Source organism: Ambystoma mexicanum, chromosome 3q, assembly GCF_040938575.1.
Source record: "Ambystoma mexicanum isolate Mex_15411 chromosome 3q, UKY_AmexF1_1, whole genome shotgun sequence".
Lineage (NCBI taxonomy): Eukaryota > Metazoa > Chordata > Amphibia > Caudata > Ambystomatidae > Ambystoma > Ambystoma mexicanum.
Genome location: NC_090926.1, coordinates 206,575,119 through 206,596,007, shown reverse-complemented (window position 1 = coordinate 206,596,007; position 20,889 = coordinate 206,575,119). Strand labels below are relative to the sequence as shown.

Here is a 20,889-nt window from a genome sequence, read left to right as displayed (position 1 = left end):
TTTCTAGTTTCTCGCCGTTTATAAGCCATTTTTTGTGTATTGATTTTTTCAAGCAGGGGCGAAAGCGGATTATAACAGACTTATCAGGTTGGTAATCGGATCATTCTTCTCTGCATAGATTTCCAAACCCAAAAGTAGATGCTGTAGACCTCGGAGATTAGTCCAAAAGTAGAATGTCGTCCGTGTATACGAGCTAACAGACCTTATGGACGCCGATCTTAAGACTTGCCAAGGCCTGGTCTTCCAAAGCATCATGCAAGTCTGCTATAGAGGCAGGAGGATTGATTTTGATAGGTGTCCTTCCCCAACTAAACGTACCTGTACATGTGAGTGTTTATGCAGATGTATTAGCAAGAGGAAGCCAGATAAAATAAACCAGTCTCAGTTTGCACCAGAGAAAACCTCTATGTATCGAAAACGTTTGATAGGTCTACTGGTGCACCATATAGAGGTAGATTACCCGTTATCCAGGCCTTCCTCTCAGTATGTTTATTACCAGTCTGTTAAGTGAGAGGGACATACATTATCTAAACCCAATCTGTTCCTTACAGAAGATCCCATTTTGTTATGCCCATCGTTCTATTTCTTTAAGAATCATGCTTGCAAATATCTTACTATCCACATCGAGCTGGGCTTCAGCTTCATTCCACTGCACTTTTGTTCATGGCTATGGTGAAACCGACGAGTCCTTAAGGCTGTCAGAATTGGGAAACTAGGTTCCACCTTTCTTTCTACATATTACCCATTTTTTTTAGGTAACTATCATTGCAGAATGCATCCTACAATGCAGTGCGCAAAGGGGTTTCTTTTGTATGACACTGGAATTCATTCAAAAGGATCGGTTACTTTAGATGTGCCTAAAGACAAGCTGGTGGCAGCAGTTGCATTTTGACTATTTTTCCTATACGTATCATTAGCCTTACCATGTTCACCACATTTGGCTACTTAATGGGGTGGTCTCCCAACATGGCCTGGTCACAAGTTCTTTGCTTGTTCTTTTCACATCTTTTCCTGTGGACATCTACCTGCCCTGCGAGGTCAGGAAAATCCTTTCATGGTCATGCACTTGCCCAGGAAAGCCTTGGTTTTCAAAATCTACTGCAGTGCCATGTGTATTTGTTCCTAAGGAAAGAGCTTGGCCCGTCTGGTCACAATCCACAAACTGCTTTTTGTATGTCTGGGGAGTATGCATAAGTTTCACCATCAGTGGTCCTGATTGAACCACTGCTGGGTTGTGGGTGAAGGGCAGATCTTCCATTGGGTGAGCCGAGTTTGTGTCGCCTGAGTTTCGGGGTATGAAGAGCCCTGCAGCCGTCCTGGAAAAATCCTGCAAGGAGACAAGTATCCTGCCCAAGACCGTGGAAGACCCGTGGACCATACCAATGAGGCCTGGTGACCAACTTTTTCTGCAGTTCCCGGGGAGCACTGTCGGGCTGGTGATCTTCACATAGCTTTTGTTGGTACTTTGACCCTTGGAGTGGTGGGACCAACAATTCCAGATGTCTGCTCGGTGCCCAGCCATCTGGAGTCTTCGGAAGCATTCCTAGAAACATCCTGTGGACTGACCAACTCCAGTTTGGCTACCGCAGTAGAGGAGTTGGGGTTCTGTGTTTCCGCACAGAACTTTGGTGACCCCTAGGTTGTGCTACACCTGTGAAATGCCAGCATTCCAGTTTCAACTCGACCCAAGATACAAGGCCGACTGACAGCAACAGCTGTGTCCCTTTGTGTCGCTGTGCATGGGTGACGATGGCTAAAACCAGCTTCCCCGAGTCTGGTCCACTGATTAGTGGAGTGCTGCATCGGTGCAAGTTGCATTCATCAACTAACAGGTTGCACCAGCTTCTGTATCCTACCCTGGACATCTCTTACACCCGTGACTCCTGGGTTCTGGCGACCGGAACAAACAAGACGACCTCGTATGGCCTGCTAAGTATGAAGAGGAGTCAGAGTATGGGGGGGGGGGGCTTACAGCACTACTTACCTGCACCCCCATCTCCGCCTGTAAAAGTTTTACCTTTGTATGGCTTTGGCAAAACCTGTTGCAAAACATGTTGCCAAAAGCCCTCTGAAAGCTGGGGACAGTTTTATTTACTAGAATAGACTAGATCTTTACCTGACTTTTGGAAACTTCTCTCCCATCCACATGACCCTCCTAACCTTTTCTCAGCTCTCAAAACTTCTTGGAACTCTGAACTTCCAGGGAAAAAAGCCCACGTCAATTTAGGGTTGGACTTCTAAAGTCATTACCTTTCCTTTACGTATTGTGGTGTGGGAGTATTGTGGTTTTAGCGCACTGGCTACAGGGGCTGTATATATGTATTTTATTATGAGTGTTGTGTGATATTACTTGCTTATAGTCATTTTATAGTGTTAGCTTGGCCATAAATACAGTATCTTCATAACTACTGGATTCAGTGTAATCCTTGATTACTTAGCTTGTGGACTCTTTACAGGCTCAACCCTTCCCGAGACCTAGCTGTCACCACTCTCCTTGCTACCTTGACTGGTTTGGTTACAGCTCTCAGAGTTGCCCCGGTTCACTATCTAAAAAGGAGTATGGGAGGCACTCTACTGAGAACCAACATGGGTCAAATGGCCTGTTCTATGGACTTTTTCCACTCAGGAAAGACTACAACCACGTTTTAGCTCACTGCACCCTCAGTAGAGGGGCTCCCACACTCCTTTTCAATTCAGTTCACTAACTAGGTTGGCCTCCTACACATCTGTCCACCAAGCCAGAGTGTGGAAATCCAGTCTAACATGCACTTCTTCAGGCATCAGACCAGACAGGGTAGGAAGGCCAAATAATGAGATTGCCAGGCAGGGGGGAAGAGACAAGAGAAGAGAATAAAAGCATGAGCTTGGAATGAGATGCAGGTACCTTCAGGATGCTGCCATACAGGTTGAGGCAGAGGACTCCTGGATGAAAAGCACTGCAAGATGGAAAACTAGAAAGGCATTTTTGGACTTTGAAAGGCATGTTGAAGCTGTAGGCCAGACAGAAAAGAAAAGGGCTACTAGAGATGTTAAGGGTTCAAGGGGGTGGGGTTCTGGAGGCTTTGGCAAATGCCCTCTTCTGGCACGGCTGTGGTGCCCTCAAGGAAGGAAAAGTATTGTGGCTGTCGTGGTACTGGCAGAACATGCTACTGGAAGAACGAGAGACTTCACACAGATTAGTTATTTGTAAACTTCAGCATTAGGATGCACAATACATGCAGTTCACTTATCAATCACCATCTTTGACTCACAAGCTCACCTTAATACTCAGTATAACACCTGCTAAACTAGTTAAAGTATCAAGGCCAGCCTCACCTTTGCATGTTACAGCATCAACATCCAGGATCTGGTCCTCGGCGCAGGTGCATCGTCTGCTCCCTGGGGTGGCCAGACATAGGCTGCTGCAGCCTCCATTGTTCACCCGGCAGGCATTTGATCCCACTACATGAGCAAGAGACAGAAAAGCAAGGAAAGTGAGAACCAACCGTGGTACATTATTGCATGTGCGTGCTGTGTTTTACATGGAGTACAGCTAGCTGTCAAGCCACAGAGCCCTGTGCAACAAGGGAATACAGTTCTGGGTAGTGTAATAGAGATATAATTAGAAGTATATGCTAAGCAAAGGGGCAAAAACCTGAGCAGTCATTATGTCCACCTCCAAACAGTAAAGAAGCATGTGAAGCCCTTGTTGCATGCCTTCACCTATAGCTCCACCCTGAACAAAGAACCTTACTTCCAGATTTTCAACTGCTTCTTTTGCACATACCACCAGGTCAGCTCTCCGGGACCCTGAAATTCTTCCCATCAAAACCCACATTTCAATCTGTTTCCCCTTGCACCAAGAAATCAAAACCATGAGGACATCCCTTGGCTCTCCACATCTCCATCCAGAGTCAGACACCCACCAGTGCCATCTTCACCCCATCTATCCCTCACAACCTTTGCTCCCACTTGATTAGTAGGACCTGCCAACCCCTCCTTCCCCTGTTACAGCTTCTTTGCCCATAAAATACTACTCTCTCCTAGTTTATCAGTCATCTATTTTTTCTACTCAACTGATCCCTAGTATAAGGAAGTCCTCATTTCCACTTTTGTGAGTACCCTCCACTTTTGTTTCTCATTTTCCCCCATTGAATTCCACCCAGATCTCTCTGGGTGTGCAACTCTTTAGGCCCCTAGGTTAGTGCTACCAGCACGGTGCCCCTCAGTCTCACTTGGTCAGAAGCTTGACCCAGACTACTTGACTGGCTCTGGTTTGTTGCAGAATATTTTTTAATACAGTGGCTGCAAACGTATTAAGCATGTTTGCTCTCTGGAAGTCTTTTCTCCCTTGAGACTTCCATATATGAGTCGCTAGCGCTGTGAAATACAGTATCCAACCAAATGCACTTTGCTATCTTTGTACGCGATTGCAGGGAAATTGGAATGACAATGTTGGGTCACTCCTGATGCAAGCCCCAGTCAGAGGGAGGACTGTATGGATTTACCTGGGTTGTATGTCTGGGATTCCTCTCCAATACACATCCCCAGACTTTGCGCAGGCAAATGCCTGGGGGTGTTTGTGGTGGCAAGCACTTATTGGCTGGATGCCAAGTGTTTGAATGGTGCAAGTGTATATGGCTGGTGGATAGGGTTACCCACCTACACTCTGGTTTGACATAGCTGGAATTCTACACCAGAAACTGTCAATTGGTGGAATTGGATCCTGGAGCATCTTGACCAGAGGACAATAAAGAAGCTCTGCTCTGCCATAGTTGAAACTCTCGATGCAGAGATGGCAGAGCTCTACCTCTCTCCTGACCAGAAGAAACCTTGTCTGGTGATCCTTTCCTTTGATTCAGTGGGGAGCTCTGGATCCATTATTCAGTGGTACATTATGCAACTCTCAGGCTTTGGCTTGTGCTGCAGAAACAGAGCTCCACATCGTCCCAATCTGGAGGCATGCCGGCTACCTCTGTGGTAGAATCCTGCTGCCAGTCTTCCAACATGCAGACCTCCAGTAGCGTGACCTGCAGTACTCTCTTCAAACTTCAACCTGTGACCCCCCTGAATAGAGTCAATTGCATAATCATCACTCAAAGTTCTGGCCCAAAACACATAACTGCGACCTCTGCAGCGTGGTAGCCCCAACTCTGAGCTGGTCAGCCACTGGGAGGTCCAGAAGCACTTCTGAGGGCCTTCTTTGCAGGACACTGTGCCGACATCAGGAATGGTTGGTTCCACCACTCAAGTGTAGAAGGTCTTTTGCAGGGCATCTAGAGATCACCACCGAGACAGGGCTCTTCCAGGACAGCAGCAGAATGTGGTTGTCAGGCCTCCTTCAATCGGTCTCCCAGCTACTCGTGTATCTTATAGCTTGACCTGGATACCTGGCTCCTTCAGGATACTCCAGTATCTCTCTAGAAACTGGATGCAGGGGTCCTCTTATTCAAAAGGCAGGTAAGAGCTGAAACCCCCACTAGCCAATATAATCACTGCCCCCACCACACCCCATCAGTGATCCAATCAGGACCACCGGTGGCAAAACTCATGCATACTCAGACACACTGAAGCCAGTTTGTGGTTTGGGACCAGAGAGTCCCAGCCCACTTCCTGACAGCAAACACACAAGGCCCTGCAGTACCCCGCGAAAGTCCTCTTTCCCAGGCACTGCATGTCCATACAAGTATTTTCCTGACATGGCAGATCAAGAAGGGTTAGTGACAAGATGGCCAAGAGACCATGTGGCACTGCCATATTAAGACACTAGTCACAGTTAGTAGCCAAACGCAATGGATGTGTTAAGGCCAACTCAAAATGCACCAAAAATAGCAAAATGTAACTGCTGCCATCAGTTCATCCTTGGACACATCTCTAGTAATCAGAAAAAAAAACTATGAGTGTTAGACTGGTGAAATACAAAACGTTACCCTGTGGCACTGCATTGTAAAATGCACTGTGCAATGATAACAAGTTACCAAAAAGTGGCAACAAAGTCGAAAAACTAAGGAAAACTAAGTTTCACAGTACCGACAGCCTGAGGAACGGGTCTGTTTCCACGTGACAAATGAGCAATAGTCAGTGGAGCGAAGCGGGAGACTTCATTGTAAAATGTTAGCTGCAGGGTCAAAAACAACAAAACAAAACATTTGGAGGTCCATAAAAAATGGAGGGAAAGTTGCTAAAAGACAAACATTTTGCCAACAATCCCGCTTCCCTGTGTTTGGTTTCAATTCAAATCCATCCATCCTCATGGAATCTGGGGCACATATCCCAATCATTGATCTCAAACATTCAATCATAAATGCTGGTTGTGTTTTTAATACTGGAATAATAAGGCGGCCCAGGGAACAATCCCAGCTGAACAGTTCAGTGTGTTCATTCATTTGCTGCTGAGAAATGTGTATAACCTGTAGGTTTTTTTTTTAGTTTTTATCTAATAACATGGGTAACAATGACATTAGATCTAGATACCACTGAGGTGTCAGGTTTTTAAATATAAAAAAAACAGAGCCGGTGTCATTACAAACCAGAATGGTGCACATAACAAACACCCTGTTCTCGATCAGCCGGCAACAAGAGCCAATCTGTATGGCATTCTTCATAGTTTACCTTGCTGCTGCTGCGCATCATACATGCGGATCTCAAAGATGGGTGGCCTCTCATTGCGGAGCAGCGTGACGGATTTGGACGTCTGGTCTAGGCGGTAGATGCTGCCACTGCGGTACTCAGTCCAGAAAAGGTAGTTGTTGTAGTGGCAGAGGCCAAAGGCATGATTCAATTCCGGGCCCTCATATACAATCTGTGGATGATCATAAAAGGAAGTCAACAAGTGTGGCCCCTGGCTGAAACTGCTCAACCACAAACTAAACCAATGTACACACAAAACCAGGTGGGAAGTAGATTTCTTCGTCAGCCTTCCTAATGAATACTCCCCCCTCCCCCCCCACATTCCCAAGTAGCATCTTAAAGCAAGATGACTCCTGCCAAGCCACTACAGATACCTGAATAGGACAAGAGAATCTATGGTACAGTGCAGCGGTCCGATTCACTGAAGGTACAGGTCACGGAAAGACAGTAATAGAGGAACATCACAAATAGATTTTTCCTTTGCTGTTGCTCTTTTTGTTTTCAGGTTGTAGCTACAAGCCTTGAATTTGTTAGGTTACCAGTCCACCTGGTGCCCTGTGCCTCCGACTATTAGTCGTCAGATCCAAGCAAGGCCTGGGCAGCCAGCATTGTTGGCATCAGGCGTTCCTTCAGACCATCATCTGTGCTTTAACCCACCCCCAGTTAGCGGTGGGGATTGGCATGTTCAAGTCCAGTCACTGTCTGCAGTTGCCAAGCCTATATGTATGTAGGGAATTTATAAAGTGCAAACCGAACTGCAAACCGAACTGGGAAGCAACAGAGCGCTGTACATAGGGGCACACTCAGGGGATTACATGCAGGGTGCACAGGTAAGCTGTAATGAAGAAGAGAAAGTGTGTTCCGCAGGAATTTAAGTAGGGATGAGAGGAGCAATTGGCAAGATATGCTTCCAAGAGGGTGTCCTTTTTGAAGGGTGGGGGGTTGTTAGCTGTGTTGCTAATTTGTTCCAGAGCCAGGTTACATGGCAAGAAAAGGACTTCTTCCTGTTTTTACCTGCTTGCATTTCTTGGTTTCTAGACTTGCGATATTTAGGCTTCTGGTGTGCACTGGTCTCCAGAAATGGAGTGTGCGTCCGGCAGGAAGTTTGGTGTTTTGGTTGCGACTGCTTTGTAGGTGACGTAGGCTGCTTTACACATGGTCCATGCTTCAAGGCATAGTCCGAGCAGCTCCCCGGATGCGCTGATGTGGTTCCATTTCCTTTATCCTGTGATGTAGCATGCTGTGCTCTGTTGGACGGCTCTCGGAGGAGCCAATGTGGCACATGGGACTCCTACGATTGGGTTGCTGCCACCATTAAGATGGGAGAGGACAAAGGCTTAGCCAACTGTACCGAGTTGGGATCAAAGGCTTGACTTTGCAGAGGAGCACGAGAGAGAACTATGCAGCTTCGGTCTTCTATTGAGTCTACCATGTACAGCTTCATCGCAATTTCTCTTCACATTGGCCACTTCATCTTAGTTTTGAGGCTCATCGACAGGATCAACAAAATAAGGATCCAGACCCTTCCTTTAGACAATCTCGGGGAGGGGGGGTGACTGGGGGTAGAGAATGCATAAAGACTACTCAATTACAGGGATGCATTAAAATTAATTCAACTTTTTGGCAGCCACCCAATAGCTGGTGAGATGGCACAGCCAACGTTTATGGACTTCTTACCATGCTTTCTCTACAGGTGTGAATCAGATTCAAACCCGAATACAGACACCATTCACATCAGGTTCTGGAAACTACAGTACTCACTCTCTGAAACAAGCAGTAGCTACTCCCATAATAATGTAGTATTCGCATCCTAGTGATTTGGCAAGCAAAGTCTAGTATTTGCACTAGTTCGTAGATTTGCAGAGGGGTTCCCAGTAGAGCCACCCTGAGGAGACAGCAGATTCAAACGTAGGGCCCAGATGTGCCAGGAGACTTTCACAGGGTGCCCGCGGGCAATAAAAACAGAGGATTACCACCACTTAAGAGCATATTTTGTATTGGTGTCTTTGAGGAGACCTTGGAGAAAGACTCAACTAGAGAAAAGTTTGGTGAAAAACATAGGGGCAGTCTAAAGTGGCAGATACATTTCGACCTACCAAGCCCATCAGACTTTGGTATTGGCACATTATCTGACCCATTACTTAGATGCTTAAATGCCTGTAGAAACTGGTAAAAATGTTTTCCTGCTCTGAAAGCTCAGCTCCCTTATGCAATTCCCTATCTGGTGCATAACCAACCTTCTTTCAGCTCATCAGGACTTGCCACAGCTCTGGAACCCCCACAGGGGATGTGTCGATGCCCCTATGTGGGGTAATCTGGGGCTTGCAAGATGTATAGAAGCAGCGGCCTCATAACTATGCAACACAGACATATAAACCTCTTGATAATCCATCGGCCTCCAATACCAACCCCATATCAAGTCCACCTACAGATCCCAGCCACGTCTCCCCATAAGCTTCCTTTTCTACCACTTTACAGAGCCCATTATTTGCCATATCAATGTAATGAGATTTTTTTTTTTTGGGAAACATGCACGCTTGCTCAGTCAAAACACTAGGAAGTATAGCGGTCCACTCACTTTGCGGTCTGTGCCATTGAGGAAAATCATTTCGATGCGGTCGTAGAAAGCATCCACCCAGTAGAGCACCTTGGCTGGGATGTCCAGGCTAAGACCATTGGGCCACAGGACAGTCTTGGAGGTGATGAAGATTTCACGGTTGGTACCATCCATCCATGCACGCTCAATCTTCCCACGCTTGCTGTCTTTGGGGTCTTCCTCCCAATCTGTCCAGTACATCCATCTTTCGAAAACAAAGAACACAGCATTACAATGACCATGGGGAGAGGTTTCCCCAGAATCAAGAGGCACATTGTCAGAGGCTACCCCTATGCACACCAAATAGAAACAAGCCACAGAGACTTAGGCCTGGAAGCATGGCAAGAAAAAAGCAGCAACAATATTTCAAAGACATCAGAAAGGCACTGGGAAGTAATGACAGCAGACTTAAGAGTGACAAGTACCATGAACCTCATTTAGGCGTTTGCTGCGTTTCAGGAATATTGTGTGCAGCAATTGCCACAGACAAAAAAAGGTACCCTTTGGTATTTTACAGCCAGTGGAGGAGAAACCTCATTCCAGGGAACCACTTCAGGATTAAAGAAGCCCACTGCTGCTATAAATCAGCCATTCTAGTGGCCAAACACACAAGAACAAATACATTCTGCCTCCAACTCCACCTTAACAGGTTAAGCAAAGCATGCCCCCCTTTCTGACAAAAATACAGCAGTCGAATATTTGTTGCAACATCAAATACTTTTGTGAAGAGACTATCAGGCCGCAACCTCCCTACCAGCTAGTAACAATACTAGAGTTGCACTCTACTTGCACTGCTCACACACGTGCCGATGTGTTTGAACTTCAATGGAACTACGGCCCTCATATTGACTCTCAATCCTACCAATTGCCCAGGTGCCCCCTGTTGTCCTGGTACCGCCAAGGAATGTGCAGAAGCGCAAGCCGGATGACTCAGTTTCCCTTAAACAAGCTTCGGTCACGGCGGTTTAAGGCACTCACTCTTGATCTGGGGTAAGCCTTTAAGCAACGCCCCTCCCCTTCTTCTGAAACGTTTAGATATGGAATGCCAGAGAGCCCAGTATTTCACTGCTCAGAAGCACAGAGCTCGTCCTGCTAGAGGTCCGGGATTCCCAGTCCTGCAGATTATCACCCACAGACATATCAGGCTCCTTATGAGTCTAGGCCACCTCCTCCCTTCTCAGCGTGCCAGCGAGTTGGCCAGGGTGTTGTAAAATGCTTTCGCCTGGATTACATAATTCCACGAAAAAAGTGTCTGGGATCAAGTAGGGGACCCTGTTTCCAAACCGACGATAAGAAAGGAACCTATATCTCCTATATGCTCTTTCACATATATACCAAACCCCTCCACATCTAACATCTCCCACATACATTCTATTTTCAGGCATTTAAAGAAGTGGGAGTCTAATAATTGGCTCGGGCCGAATCAGAATAAAACAGAGCGGTTACTGGTGTCCACTTTTCAATCCCTGCAAAAAGCGAACACGTGGCCAGAGGTTGATCTAGCAGGATGTCCCATTGAGGTCCAGTCAAAGGCCAAATTACTCAGGATCATCCTAGATTCCACCATTCCCATGCATTACCAAGTTACCTATGTGATAAGCTACACCAATTATCGCTTGATGTTACTAAATCAACTCCAGCACCTACATTTTGCACTGTGTGCGACTTTTGTCCAAGCCATTGTCTGTGCCAAACTATACTACTGCAAATAGTTTGCCAGATCTACCGAATATATTATCCATCGACTCCAGATACTGCAGAACACCACAGCTCACATAATATACATGCCGAGCCAAACCCATATGTACCAGTTTCTCAGGTAAATCAAGAGCTTAAAGGTCTTGATTTACCTTTAAGCTCCTCGCTATTTCCCACATCTTAAAAGATTTTTGTACCCCTTGGTAAGGGATGTGTAACCATCTACCCTAATGGTGGAACAGTGGGTCGCCCAAAAGGAAAGACCAGACTCTACAATCATAAGCATGGCAGAGCAGTAGAGCTTAACAGGAGGAAGGAAGGCTAGGAGAGGGGTACAATAGTCACCAAAAAAGGATACGCGCATTTCAATGTCACACATACATCTATTTTGGCAAAATAAGTACTTGGGTTAAACATAAAATGGCTGAGCATAGTGTAGCTGTAAGAATAGAAAATTGCCAGTTGAACCTTACTCACTTTACCAAAAAACGCAACCCCCATACCCTGTGGTGGACACTACACACAGACCTTTAGAGGCGAGTAAAGGTTAGAACCCTAGACAACATTACACACAGTAAGGACCATCATGTTCAGGACCCACAGGTTCCGCACAGAACTTAAGCCCAGGTTTCCTGTTATACTCCAAGTACAAGTAGGAAGCATAATACATATGCACACCATATAGTTAAACATGAAGTAGTGAACAGGCTTCAAATGGAGCCAAGAGGGCTATAAAAGTCTAGGATATATTTTAGTACAGAAGTCCTTAGATCGCTAAGAGAAAGCCGCACTACACTCCAAGGAGGGAAACACTAGCAACACTCCATGATACAATGTAAATACAAGGCAGGACTGTAGTACGTATATTCAAAAAGCCCTAACAAATCAGGGGGAGTGACTAAAATTATAAAGACTTAGTGGAGACTTCTCAGGACCATAGTGCTAACAAACCAAAAAAAAATCACAGTCCAGGTAAGGACCTTCTAGGGGCACTTGTGGGAGTTCCAGTGTTGAGGAAATGTCCCCACAGGTTGACCAAGCTCAGATAGTCAATTTCTTGGTGAGCCAACCCTTAGAAGGTCTTACAGACTGGAGAAAATTTGTTTGGAATGTGAAATTACATTGGATGAGATTAGGATGGCAATATGTGGCTTAAATATAAGAAAGTGTGCAGGTCCAGATGGTTTGCCTGCGGATTGTTACAGAGTTATGTCTGAAGAGGTCCTGAATGTACTCAGGGATACTGCCAATCATTGTAAGGACAAGGATAGGTTACCACCTACACCTAGGATCACAACAATATTACTACTTAAACCAGGGAGGCCTCCTCTGAATCCTGGCAATTATAGACCAATCAGTCTAATCAATTCTGATTGTAATATACTATCTAAGATACTCGCAGGCAGATTGGAGAAGGTGCTGCCGAAGCTGGTTCATCCATATCGAGTAGGATTTATAAAAGGGAGAGTTTCGGCAACAAATATGCAGAAACTTTTGTTAACAATGACGGAAACAAACAAGTTCAAAGTGAAGTCGGTTGCATTACCACTAGACGCAGAGACATTGGACAGTGTTCGAAGGGAGTGTCTATTCAGAATAATGGAGAGAATTAATTTTGCTCCTGAATTCTTGAGCTGGGTAAAATTGCCTTCTAAAATCCCTACGGCAGAAGTAATTACTAATGGCAAAATTTCATCTGAGTTCAAAATTGCATCACGGGACTCGGAGGGGTGCTCAGCTGTCCCCCATGCTTTTAGTACTCTCAATAGAACCATTGGCTGTGGCAAACAGATTTGAACAGAATTGCCGGTATTAACTGTTATGGCGTTTCACAGAAACTATGGCTTTATGTAGATGTTCTCCTCGTTGTACAGGATTTACCATTGTCTATCTCTGCATTGATGGGTTTGATTGAAGCATTCGGTTCCATTTCAAATTATAAAATCAACTGGTCTAAGTCTGATGCTTTGCCCTGCACACATTTGAGTAATGGTTTGATGTTACATACCCTAGGCTTCAAGTGGTGCCCTCACAAGATTAAGTACCAGGGAATATGGCTTACAAGACACTTGAGTGAAATGATGGATGTAAACATGAAATTAAGAATGGATAAGATATCAGCAGAATTTGCACGATGGGAATCTCTTGAACTATCATTCGGAGGGAAAGTAAATACCATCAAGATGACAACAGCTCCAGAAATAACTTTTGTCATGAGTATGATTCTGCTTCCTGCCAAGAAATCTCTACTGAAACTAGATCGTTTGATACAGTCTTTTCTATGAGAGAAGACAAAACCTAGATTAAAGTTAAGGAAATTACAACTGAAAAATGAAAAAGGATGATTAAATATCCCCAATTTCGAACATCATCATCAGGCTTTCACAACAAGACACTTCCTACCATTCATTTTGGAGAATTTGGATGACTGGGCCATTGCTGAGACAGGCATGGCGAGTCCAATGAATCCTGCGGCAGTCCTACAACCACAAACCAAGATTGGGGTGAGAGCTCTGCATTGACTGAGTTTCTGAGATCAACCTGGAGAGTTATGGCCACAACCTTCGATATGATCCCGGGCCTAATGAGTTCTTGCTCAATATGGCTGAATCCTGCAGTCAAAATTGAGAACAACACCTTTTTTGTTCTAATTGGTTTGTAGCAGGGGTAAGGAAGATTGATGACCTATTTGAAGGAGGAAAATAGCTATCTTTTCGAGATCTGAGGAAAACATGTGGTCTTCATCAATGCACTTATGGGGAATATCAGAGGTGCAGTGAATTTGTCAGCACTTCAGTCATCAGATTTAATGGTTACTGTTAAGAACATAGGAGGACAGGACCATATGGCATCAATGATGTATAATCTCCAGAGCAGAAATTCAGGAGGGAATGACAAGCTCTTGACATCTTGGTCGTATTGCATACAAGACAAAATGACAGAGCAGCATTGGTAGGCACTGTGTACAAACATTCCAAGAATGTCCTTAAATATTGGTCAAAGAGCATGACAAGTGATATTACTGAATAAAGTATTTTGGACTCTGGAGCATATGCAAAAGCAAGGTTTGAACTCAACAAATGCACGCTGGGGATGTGGACTTTCGCGAGGCTCTCTTGAACGTATGCTTCGGGACTGCTATAGAGTGAGCATTTTGGAAATGGATTACCGATGTGACGAATAAAGTTTTGAGTGAAGAGAGGGAGTTTAACTTGGAAACATTGATTCTGGGTGAAGACACTGATCTAGGGGACCTACGATATCACCAAGTAACATGGATCTTGAAAGGTTCTTTGGCTGCGAAAAGGATAATTCAACGTAATGGGAAATCGTCTGTATTCCCAACATCAGAATCATGGATGGAGGAAATGTACTCAATATATAATACTGAAAGATTTGTAATGTCCATGCAGAAGAAGGAGAAGCTATTTGATAAAATATGGGGTGGATTTCTGAGTTTGGAATTAGATTAACTGTCAAAGATATAGAGTTGGCGATCGCAGAAAATCTGGATATTAAGATAAGTCTATTTTTTATAATTTTATGAACTTGAGCTAATATTCATAGATTGAAATATGTCTCTGACAACATTTGAAGATTGCTTTTAACATCTTGGTGTGGGTTGTATGGGTTTATTTTTATTTTCTTTCATCCGCTTGTCTTCACTTCTTCCTTTAACATTCTATGCTTCAGATCATATTAAAGGAAGGGTGAAGCTTGCCATTTTTTTATTTAATGTATAGTTTTTGTTAAAGATAGTATGTATTAACGGAAATGTATTATTGTTAGGCCTCAATTGCACGCAGTACCCTCTGGGACCACCACATACAAGGAACAAGTTACTTACCTGTAACTGTTGTTCTCCAGCATGGGTCTGGCATGGATTCACATGCTCATGAATATTCCCCGTCAGGCTGGGAATCCTCGGTAAAGAAAAAAAAAAACAGTATCAGTTTCTTTTCTGATCTGTCTTTCGTAGTAATAACCAATCACTGGTCTCTGTGTCATACTGACCACAGCCAATGACTGCCCTCTACCTAAGCACCGCCTCTGGCAGCCATCTTCACATTTGGAAGCACGTGAAGTGGCAGTATGACCAAGTGAAGAGCCGCAGAGGGGTAGGCGGGAGGGTTCGCATGTGAATCCATGCCAGACCCAGGCTGGAGAACAACAGTTACAGGTAAGTAACTTGTTCCTTCTCCAGCATGGGGTCTGGCATGGATTCACATGCTCATGAATAAAGAATACATAGCAGTACACACATGCACAACCACGGGAGGTGGCAAAGGCTCAACATTAAGCATTACATCAAACTCAACATTAAGCATCTTACCTCCTCACCAGGCTCACCTCAGGCGAACAGGTTGCGCAGCACTGCTTGGCCGACCCTGGACTCTTCCCTGGAATCCCGATCGACGCAGTAGAATTTCGTGAAGGTGTGCGTCGACCTCCACGTAGCAGCCCTACATATGTCCAGCAGGGGCACACCAGAAAGGAACGCCGTGGTAGCTGCGATCGCTCTGGTGGAATGGGCTCTCGGACGGCCAGGCAGCGGTCGGTTTGCCAACCGATGACAGTACATGATACAGCCGGAGAGCCATCTGGAAATGGAAGCCTTCGAGAGAGCCTTCCCCTGATTGACAGGTCCAAAGTTCACAAAGAGTTGTGACGTCTTCCGAAAACACTGTGCGGTCCACGTAGAACTTCAGCGCTCTAGCCACATCCAGCGAGTGCAAAGTCCTCTCAGCGGGCGACGAAGGCGACGGGAAGAACACAGGCAACACCAAGGGTTCGTTGAGATGGAAGTCCGACGGTACCTTGGGCATGAAGGAGGGGTGCGTCCTGAGCACTACCCTCGTGTCGTGAAAAGTCAAGTACGGGGCCTTGCAGGAAAGGGCCTGGATCTCTCCCACCCGTCTTGTGGAGGTGATGGCCACAAGAAACGCTGTTTTCCACGACAGAAACTTCAACGGGGCCGAGTGCAGAGGCTCGAACGGAGGTCCCATGAGCTTGGTCGGCACCACGTTGAGCTCCCACGCCGGGGCCGGAGACTTCACCGGCGGGAACGATCTGAACAGTCCCTTCATGAACTCTTTCACCAGACGATGAGACCACAAGGACGTCCGCCCCGTGGTTCTGGTGTATCGGGAGATCGCAGCAAGATGAATCTTGATGGACGCGTGTGCCAGACCAGCTTTGGCCAGCGTCAGCAGGTACGGCAGTACCTGGGGAGCCGTAATCCGTAGAGGGTTAATCTTCTGTGCGTGGCACCAGACAGAGAACCTCTTCCATTTGTGTCCGTAGCATTTAAGAGTCGAGGACGCCCTGTCCTTTGCAAGAACCTCTCTGCAGTCGGCCGGTATGTCGTATCCCCCAAACTCTAGCGCTGCAGGAGCCAGGCCTGCAAGTTCAGCGATTTCGGGTCGTGGTGGAGGATGGCGCCTCCTTCCCTGGAGAGTAGATCCGCGTCCACCGGCAGCTTGATTGGCGGGGACGCTGACAAGTCCAGAAGGTCCGGGAACCATATCTGCCTCGGCCACGCAGGTGCGACGAGGAACATCCTGCACCGTGACCTCTTGAGCTGGTTGACGAGCCGGATTAGCAGTGGCAAAGGAGGGAACGCGTAGAGGAACAGGCCCTCCCAGGGGAACGAGAAAGCATGCCCATGCTCCTCGCCTGGGGAAACCTGCTGGCGAACCTCCGGCACTTGGAGTTCGTCGCCGACGCGAACAGGTCGATCTGGGGTGTGCCCCACCGTCGGAAGAGGCGATCCACTAGATCCTGCCGTAGTTCCCACTCGTGGCACGAGCGCAGCTCCCTGCTGAGTGAGTCGGCGATGGTGTTTTTTATCCCTGCCAGATGAAACGGCACCAGAAACATCCTTTGGGCGACGGCCCAATGCCACAGATCCTGCGCCTCCTTGGACAGTGCTGGGGACCTGGTTCCGCCCTGTTTCCTGATGTAAAACATGGTGGTGGTGTAGTCGGTGAAGATCCTCACCACCTCGCCCTTGAGGGACGGAAGGAAGGACCTGAGGGCCCAGAACACTGCACGGAGCTCCAGGACGTTGATATGGGGGGACTTCTCCGTCGGGAGCCAAAGGCCTCTCGCGTGCAGATTTTCGGTGTGCGCTCCCCACCCTTCCAGGGAGGCATCCGTGGTCACTGTCTCCTGGTGGTCTGGGGTCTGGAAGTCCATGCCCGCCGTCAGAGGCGCGCAGGTGCCCCACCACCGGACCGCTCTGCGGAAACTCTCGTCGAGTGAGATCATCTCCTCGAAGCCGCCCGTCGTTTGGATCCAGCGCGCGTCCAGGAACTCCTGCAACGGGCGCATCCGGAGCCTGCACATGGGAATGAGGTAGATGCAAGAAGACATCATTCCGAGGAGGGACTTGATGGACCTCACCTTGGCCGCGTCGGAAACCAACATCTGCTGTACCTTGCCCAGGATGGACCTGGTCCTTTCCTCCGACGGGGAGGCCAGAAGGGACACTGTCGAGCTTCGCTCCCAGAAACAGTGCGTTTTGCGCGGGTACCAGGTGGGATTTGGCGTAGTTCACGGAGAATCCCAGGTCCGTGAGAAGTTGGACGGTCCTTGCCGTGTGCTCCACGGCGAGCTCCCTCGTCTTGGCTCCGATGAGCCAGTCGCCCAGGTAGGGGTAGACGTGGATCCCCTCGCGGCGCAGCTGCGCCGCCACCGGTGCAAGGCACTTGGTGAATACCCTGGGTGCCGACCGTAGTCCGAAGGGGAGGGCTTTGAACTGGTAGTGACGCCCTTGGACCACAAACCTGAGGAATTTTCGGTGCCCCTTTAGGATGGGAATATGGAAGTAGGCATCCTCCAAATCCAACGACGAAAGGAATTCTCCCTCCTCCAGCTGACCCAGGACGTGCTGGAGGGTGACCATCCGGAACTTCTGCGCCTTGATGAACTTGTTCAGACGTCGCAGGTCTAGGATGGGGCGCCATCCTCCAGTCGTCTTCTTCACGAGGAGGTATCTCGAGTAAACTCCGGAGCCCCGAAGAAACTTTGGAACGAGTTTGATGGCGCCCTTCCCGAGCATCGCCCTTACCTCCAGGAGAAGCTGAGGGACGTGAAGCTCTTTCCTGGCCACGGGGGGGACGCGCAGGCACCTTCTTTGAAACTCGAGCGCGTGGCCCCGGGCTAAGGCGTCCAGCACCCAACGGTCGGTGGAGATGGACTCCCACACGCTGACCAAGCTCGCCAGCCGGCCTCCCAATGGGGTGCTTCGGTGGGGGCCCGACCCCACGGCCGGTTCAATCCTGTTTCGACGAGGCTTTGCCGCCTTGACCTCCTTGGCGATGACGGCGGGGTCCGCCAGACTTGCCTCGTCCTCTGTAGGCCTCCTGAGACGACGAGCGGGCCGCTTGACGGTAGGTGGAGAAACCGCCGCCGGAACCTTTGGAGGCGCCCTTGCCTCCGCTGCTCCGAAAGGGCGTCCGTCGTTGCTGCAGAACCCCAAGGGCCCGGGCCGTCTCAGTGTCCGCTTTAATGGCCTGAAGGGAATCGTCCACTGTTTTCCCAAACAGGTTGTTCCCATCGAACGGCATGTCCAGGACTCTGGTCTGTACGTCTTGACGGAAGTCCGTAGCCTTGAGCCATCCACGCCGCCTACAGCACACGCCGTTGCCCAACTGGCGAAACCCAGTGTCGGCGATGTCCGTCGCAATAGTGATGGCGTGGTCCGACGCCACCTCACCTTCCTGTAGGATCTCCAGGGCATCCGCCCTCTTGTCGTCCGGTAGGAAGTCCAGCAGGGGAGCCAGTTTGTACCATAGCTCCCTGTCGTAGCGGGCCACGATAGCCAAGGCGTTGGCCGCTTTAATCGTCGTCGCTGCAGACGAGAGGACCCTGCGTCCCATAGCGTCCAATTTCTTTCCCTCGCCGTCCGGTGGGGAAGTCGATGTGGAGGCCGCACCCCCCCCCCCCCCGCTTTCTTCCTGGCCGCCGCGGAGACGACGGAGTCCGGGGTAGGCTGCGCCCGGAGGCACAGGGGGGCCGCGTCCGGGACCCGGTACTTCTTCTCGTACCGGTCTCTTCTAGCTGGCGTCGTGGAAGGGTTCTTGAGGAGGGCGAGGCCCTCATCCCAAATATCGTCCAGTAGAGGCACCGCGAGGACCGTCTTCCTCTTGGCCTCGCGCCGTTGATAAAGGAATCCTTCCTTTTTCTTCTCCTCAGGGCAGAGTTGGAAAAGCTCGGATGCCCTGGCGATCATGGAGTGGAACGATCCAATCTCGTCAGGCGGAGAAGCCCTGGTGGGAGGTGACGACGGTAGATCCTCGTCGTATACCTCGTCGTCCGTGCCCGTCGCTGCCGTGTCAGTCCCCGTATCATCCCCTCGAGGGGACGGGGAGGAGGGCTGGACGGGGCGCGACGGCTGAAAAGGAGGTGGAGGGTGAATCCTTTTCTTGGGCGGGGGAACACCAGAAGGTCCCAGTTCAGGATCCCCCGACGGGAGAGGTTCCTCCATCGGCAACGGTAGTCTCGTCCTTATCTCTGAGCATAAGGACTGTATAGCCAACAAAATGGCCGCCGAGTTGTCTTGCGGCGCTGGCAGAGGGGAATCCGACGGGCGATCAGGGGCCCCGTCGGCACCCTCGACGATGTCGTCGTCACCTGCGTCGGGATCCATCCCGACGGGCCGGTCTTCTTCCACGCCAAGGCCCTGGCTTAAGACCTCGATCAGCTCTTCCTCCGAGGTTGAAGCCGAATCTATGACGACGCCCTGCCCCCCTTTTTCTTCCCCGCCGGGGATTTCACAGGGGTCCTATCGATGGGTACAAAAGAGGACTCCCTCCGAGGTGGCAGGGAGACTCTGAGCCCCGAGGTCGCCACCACTGGTGTAGCCTCCACAGGCTGAGCCAGGGCCGCCGTGACAGCTTCGATAGAGGGCTTGGCCGGATGGATTAAGGCCTTCACCACCTTAGGTGCGCTCACCGCCTTATCCTTGAGGGGGGGACACTGCCTTGCTCCCCCTCCGATGGGGCCTTCGAGCTCGACCGGGGCCTCTCCAGGAGCTTCGCCGGGTGCTCGCCCTTCCTCTTACCCGACCCAGAGCGTTGGCTCGTGGCTGAAGGTGCCGGGGAGGGTGCGCCCTGCCTGGCACCCGTAGAGCCCGACCGTTCGGCGCTCCCGGTGCCAGCGGACTCGCGGTGCTTGGCCTTGTGTTGGACCCCCGTCGCCGGGGCGTCCTCAAAGGTCTTAGAAGACCGCTCGGATTTCTTCCTCTTCTTCTCGCCTGACGGGCTCTTCCCTTCCAGCCAGTTGGTGAGACGTTGATGGCGGTCCTTCATGGTCCACTCCGACATATTGCCGCAAAACGCACAGTCCTTCTCCACGTGCGTCTTGTCCTCATGTAAGCAGTAGAGACAAAAGGAGTGTTCGTCCTCCTTAAAGACGTTCTGCAGCTGGCATCCAGGGAAGACCCTGAACAGCTTTCCGGGCGTCGAGCTTCCCTTCTCCTGGGCCATGTCCGGGCCTGAGAAGCTTCTGGAGTCCTCCAAAAGCGTAGCTCGACGAATTCTTCACCCTTGAGGGGCGCAGACGAATCCGACACGGGTCCCCGTTGATCGGATGGAGAGTCGGTGGAGCTTGAGGCTCTTTTGACCGAAAAAAACGTTTTTGAGAAAAAACGTGAAAAAATAGCACTAACGCTCGAGAGCAATAGCACGAGGATCCCAACACATGAACGTGCGGTAAAAATCTGAAGATGGCTGCCAGAGGCGGTGCTTAGGTAGAGGGCAGTCATTGGCTGTGGTCAGTATGAGGCAGAGACCAGTGATTGGTTATTACTACGAAAGACAGATCAGAAAAGAAACTGATACTGTTTTTTTTTTTTTCTTTACCGAGGATTCCCAGCCTGACGACGGGGAATATTCATGAGCATGTGAAGCCATGCCAGACCCCATGCTGGAGAATTAGGACTACAGGTGTAAGCAAAACCAACCTTTGGTATAAGTCTGTAC

The 20,889-nt window shown here is 48.9% G+C and overlaps 1 protein-coding gene across 2 annotated transcripts in view; it reads right to left on the bottom strand.

Moving 5' to 3' along the window:
- The window catches only part of LRP1 (LDL receptor related protein 1), a 1,300,039-nt gene that overhangs the window by 749,745 nt on the left and 529,405 nt on the right, over nt 1–20,889 (bottom strand). For both annotated transcript variants that reach the window (XM_069653565.1, XM_069653566.1), the window contains exons 13-15: nt 9,188–9,410; nt 6,592–6,781; nt 3,316–3,441 (exon numbers count right to left, since the gene is read on the bottom strand). In XM_069653565.1, the coding sequence (XP_069509666.1) occupies nt 3,316–3,441; nt 6,592–6,781; nt 9,188–9,410 (539 nt within the window). The remainder of the gene's footprint in view (nt 1–3,315; nt 3,442–6,591; nt 6,782–9,187; nt 9,411–20,889) is intronic.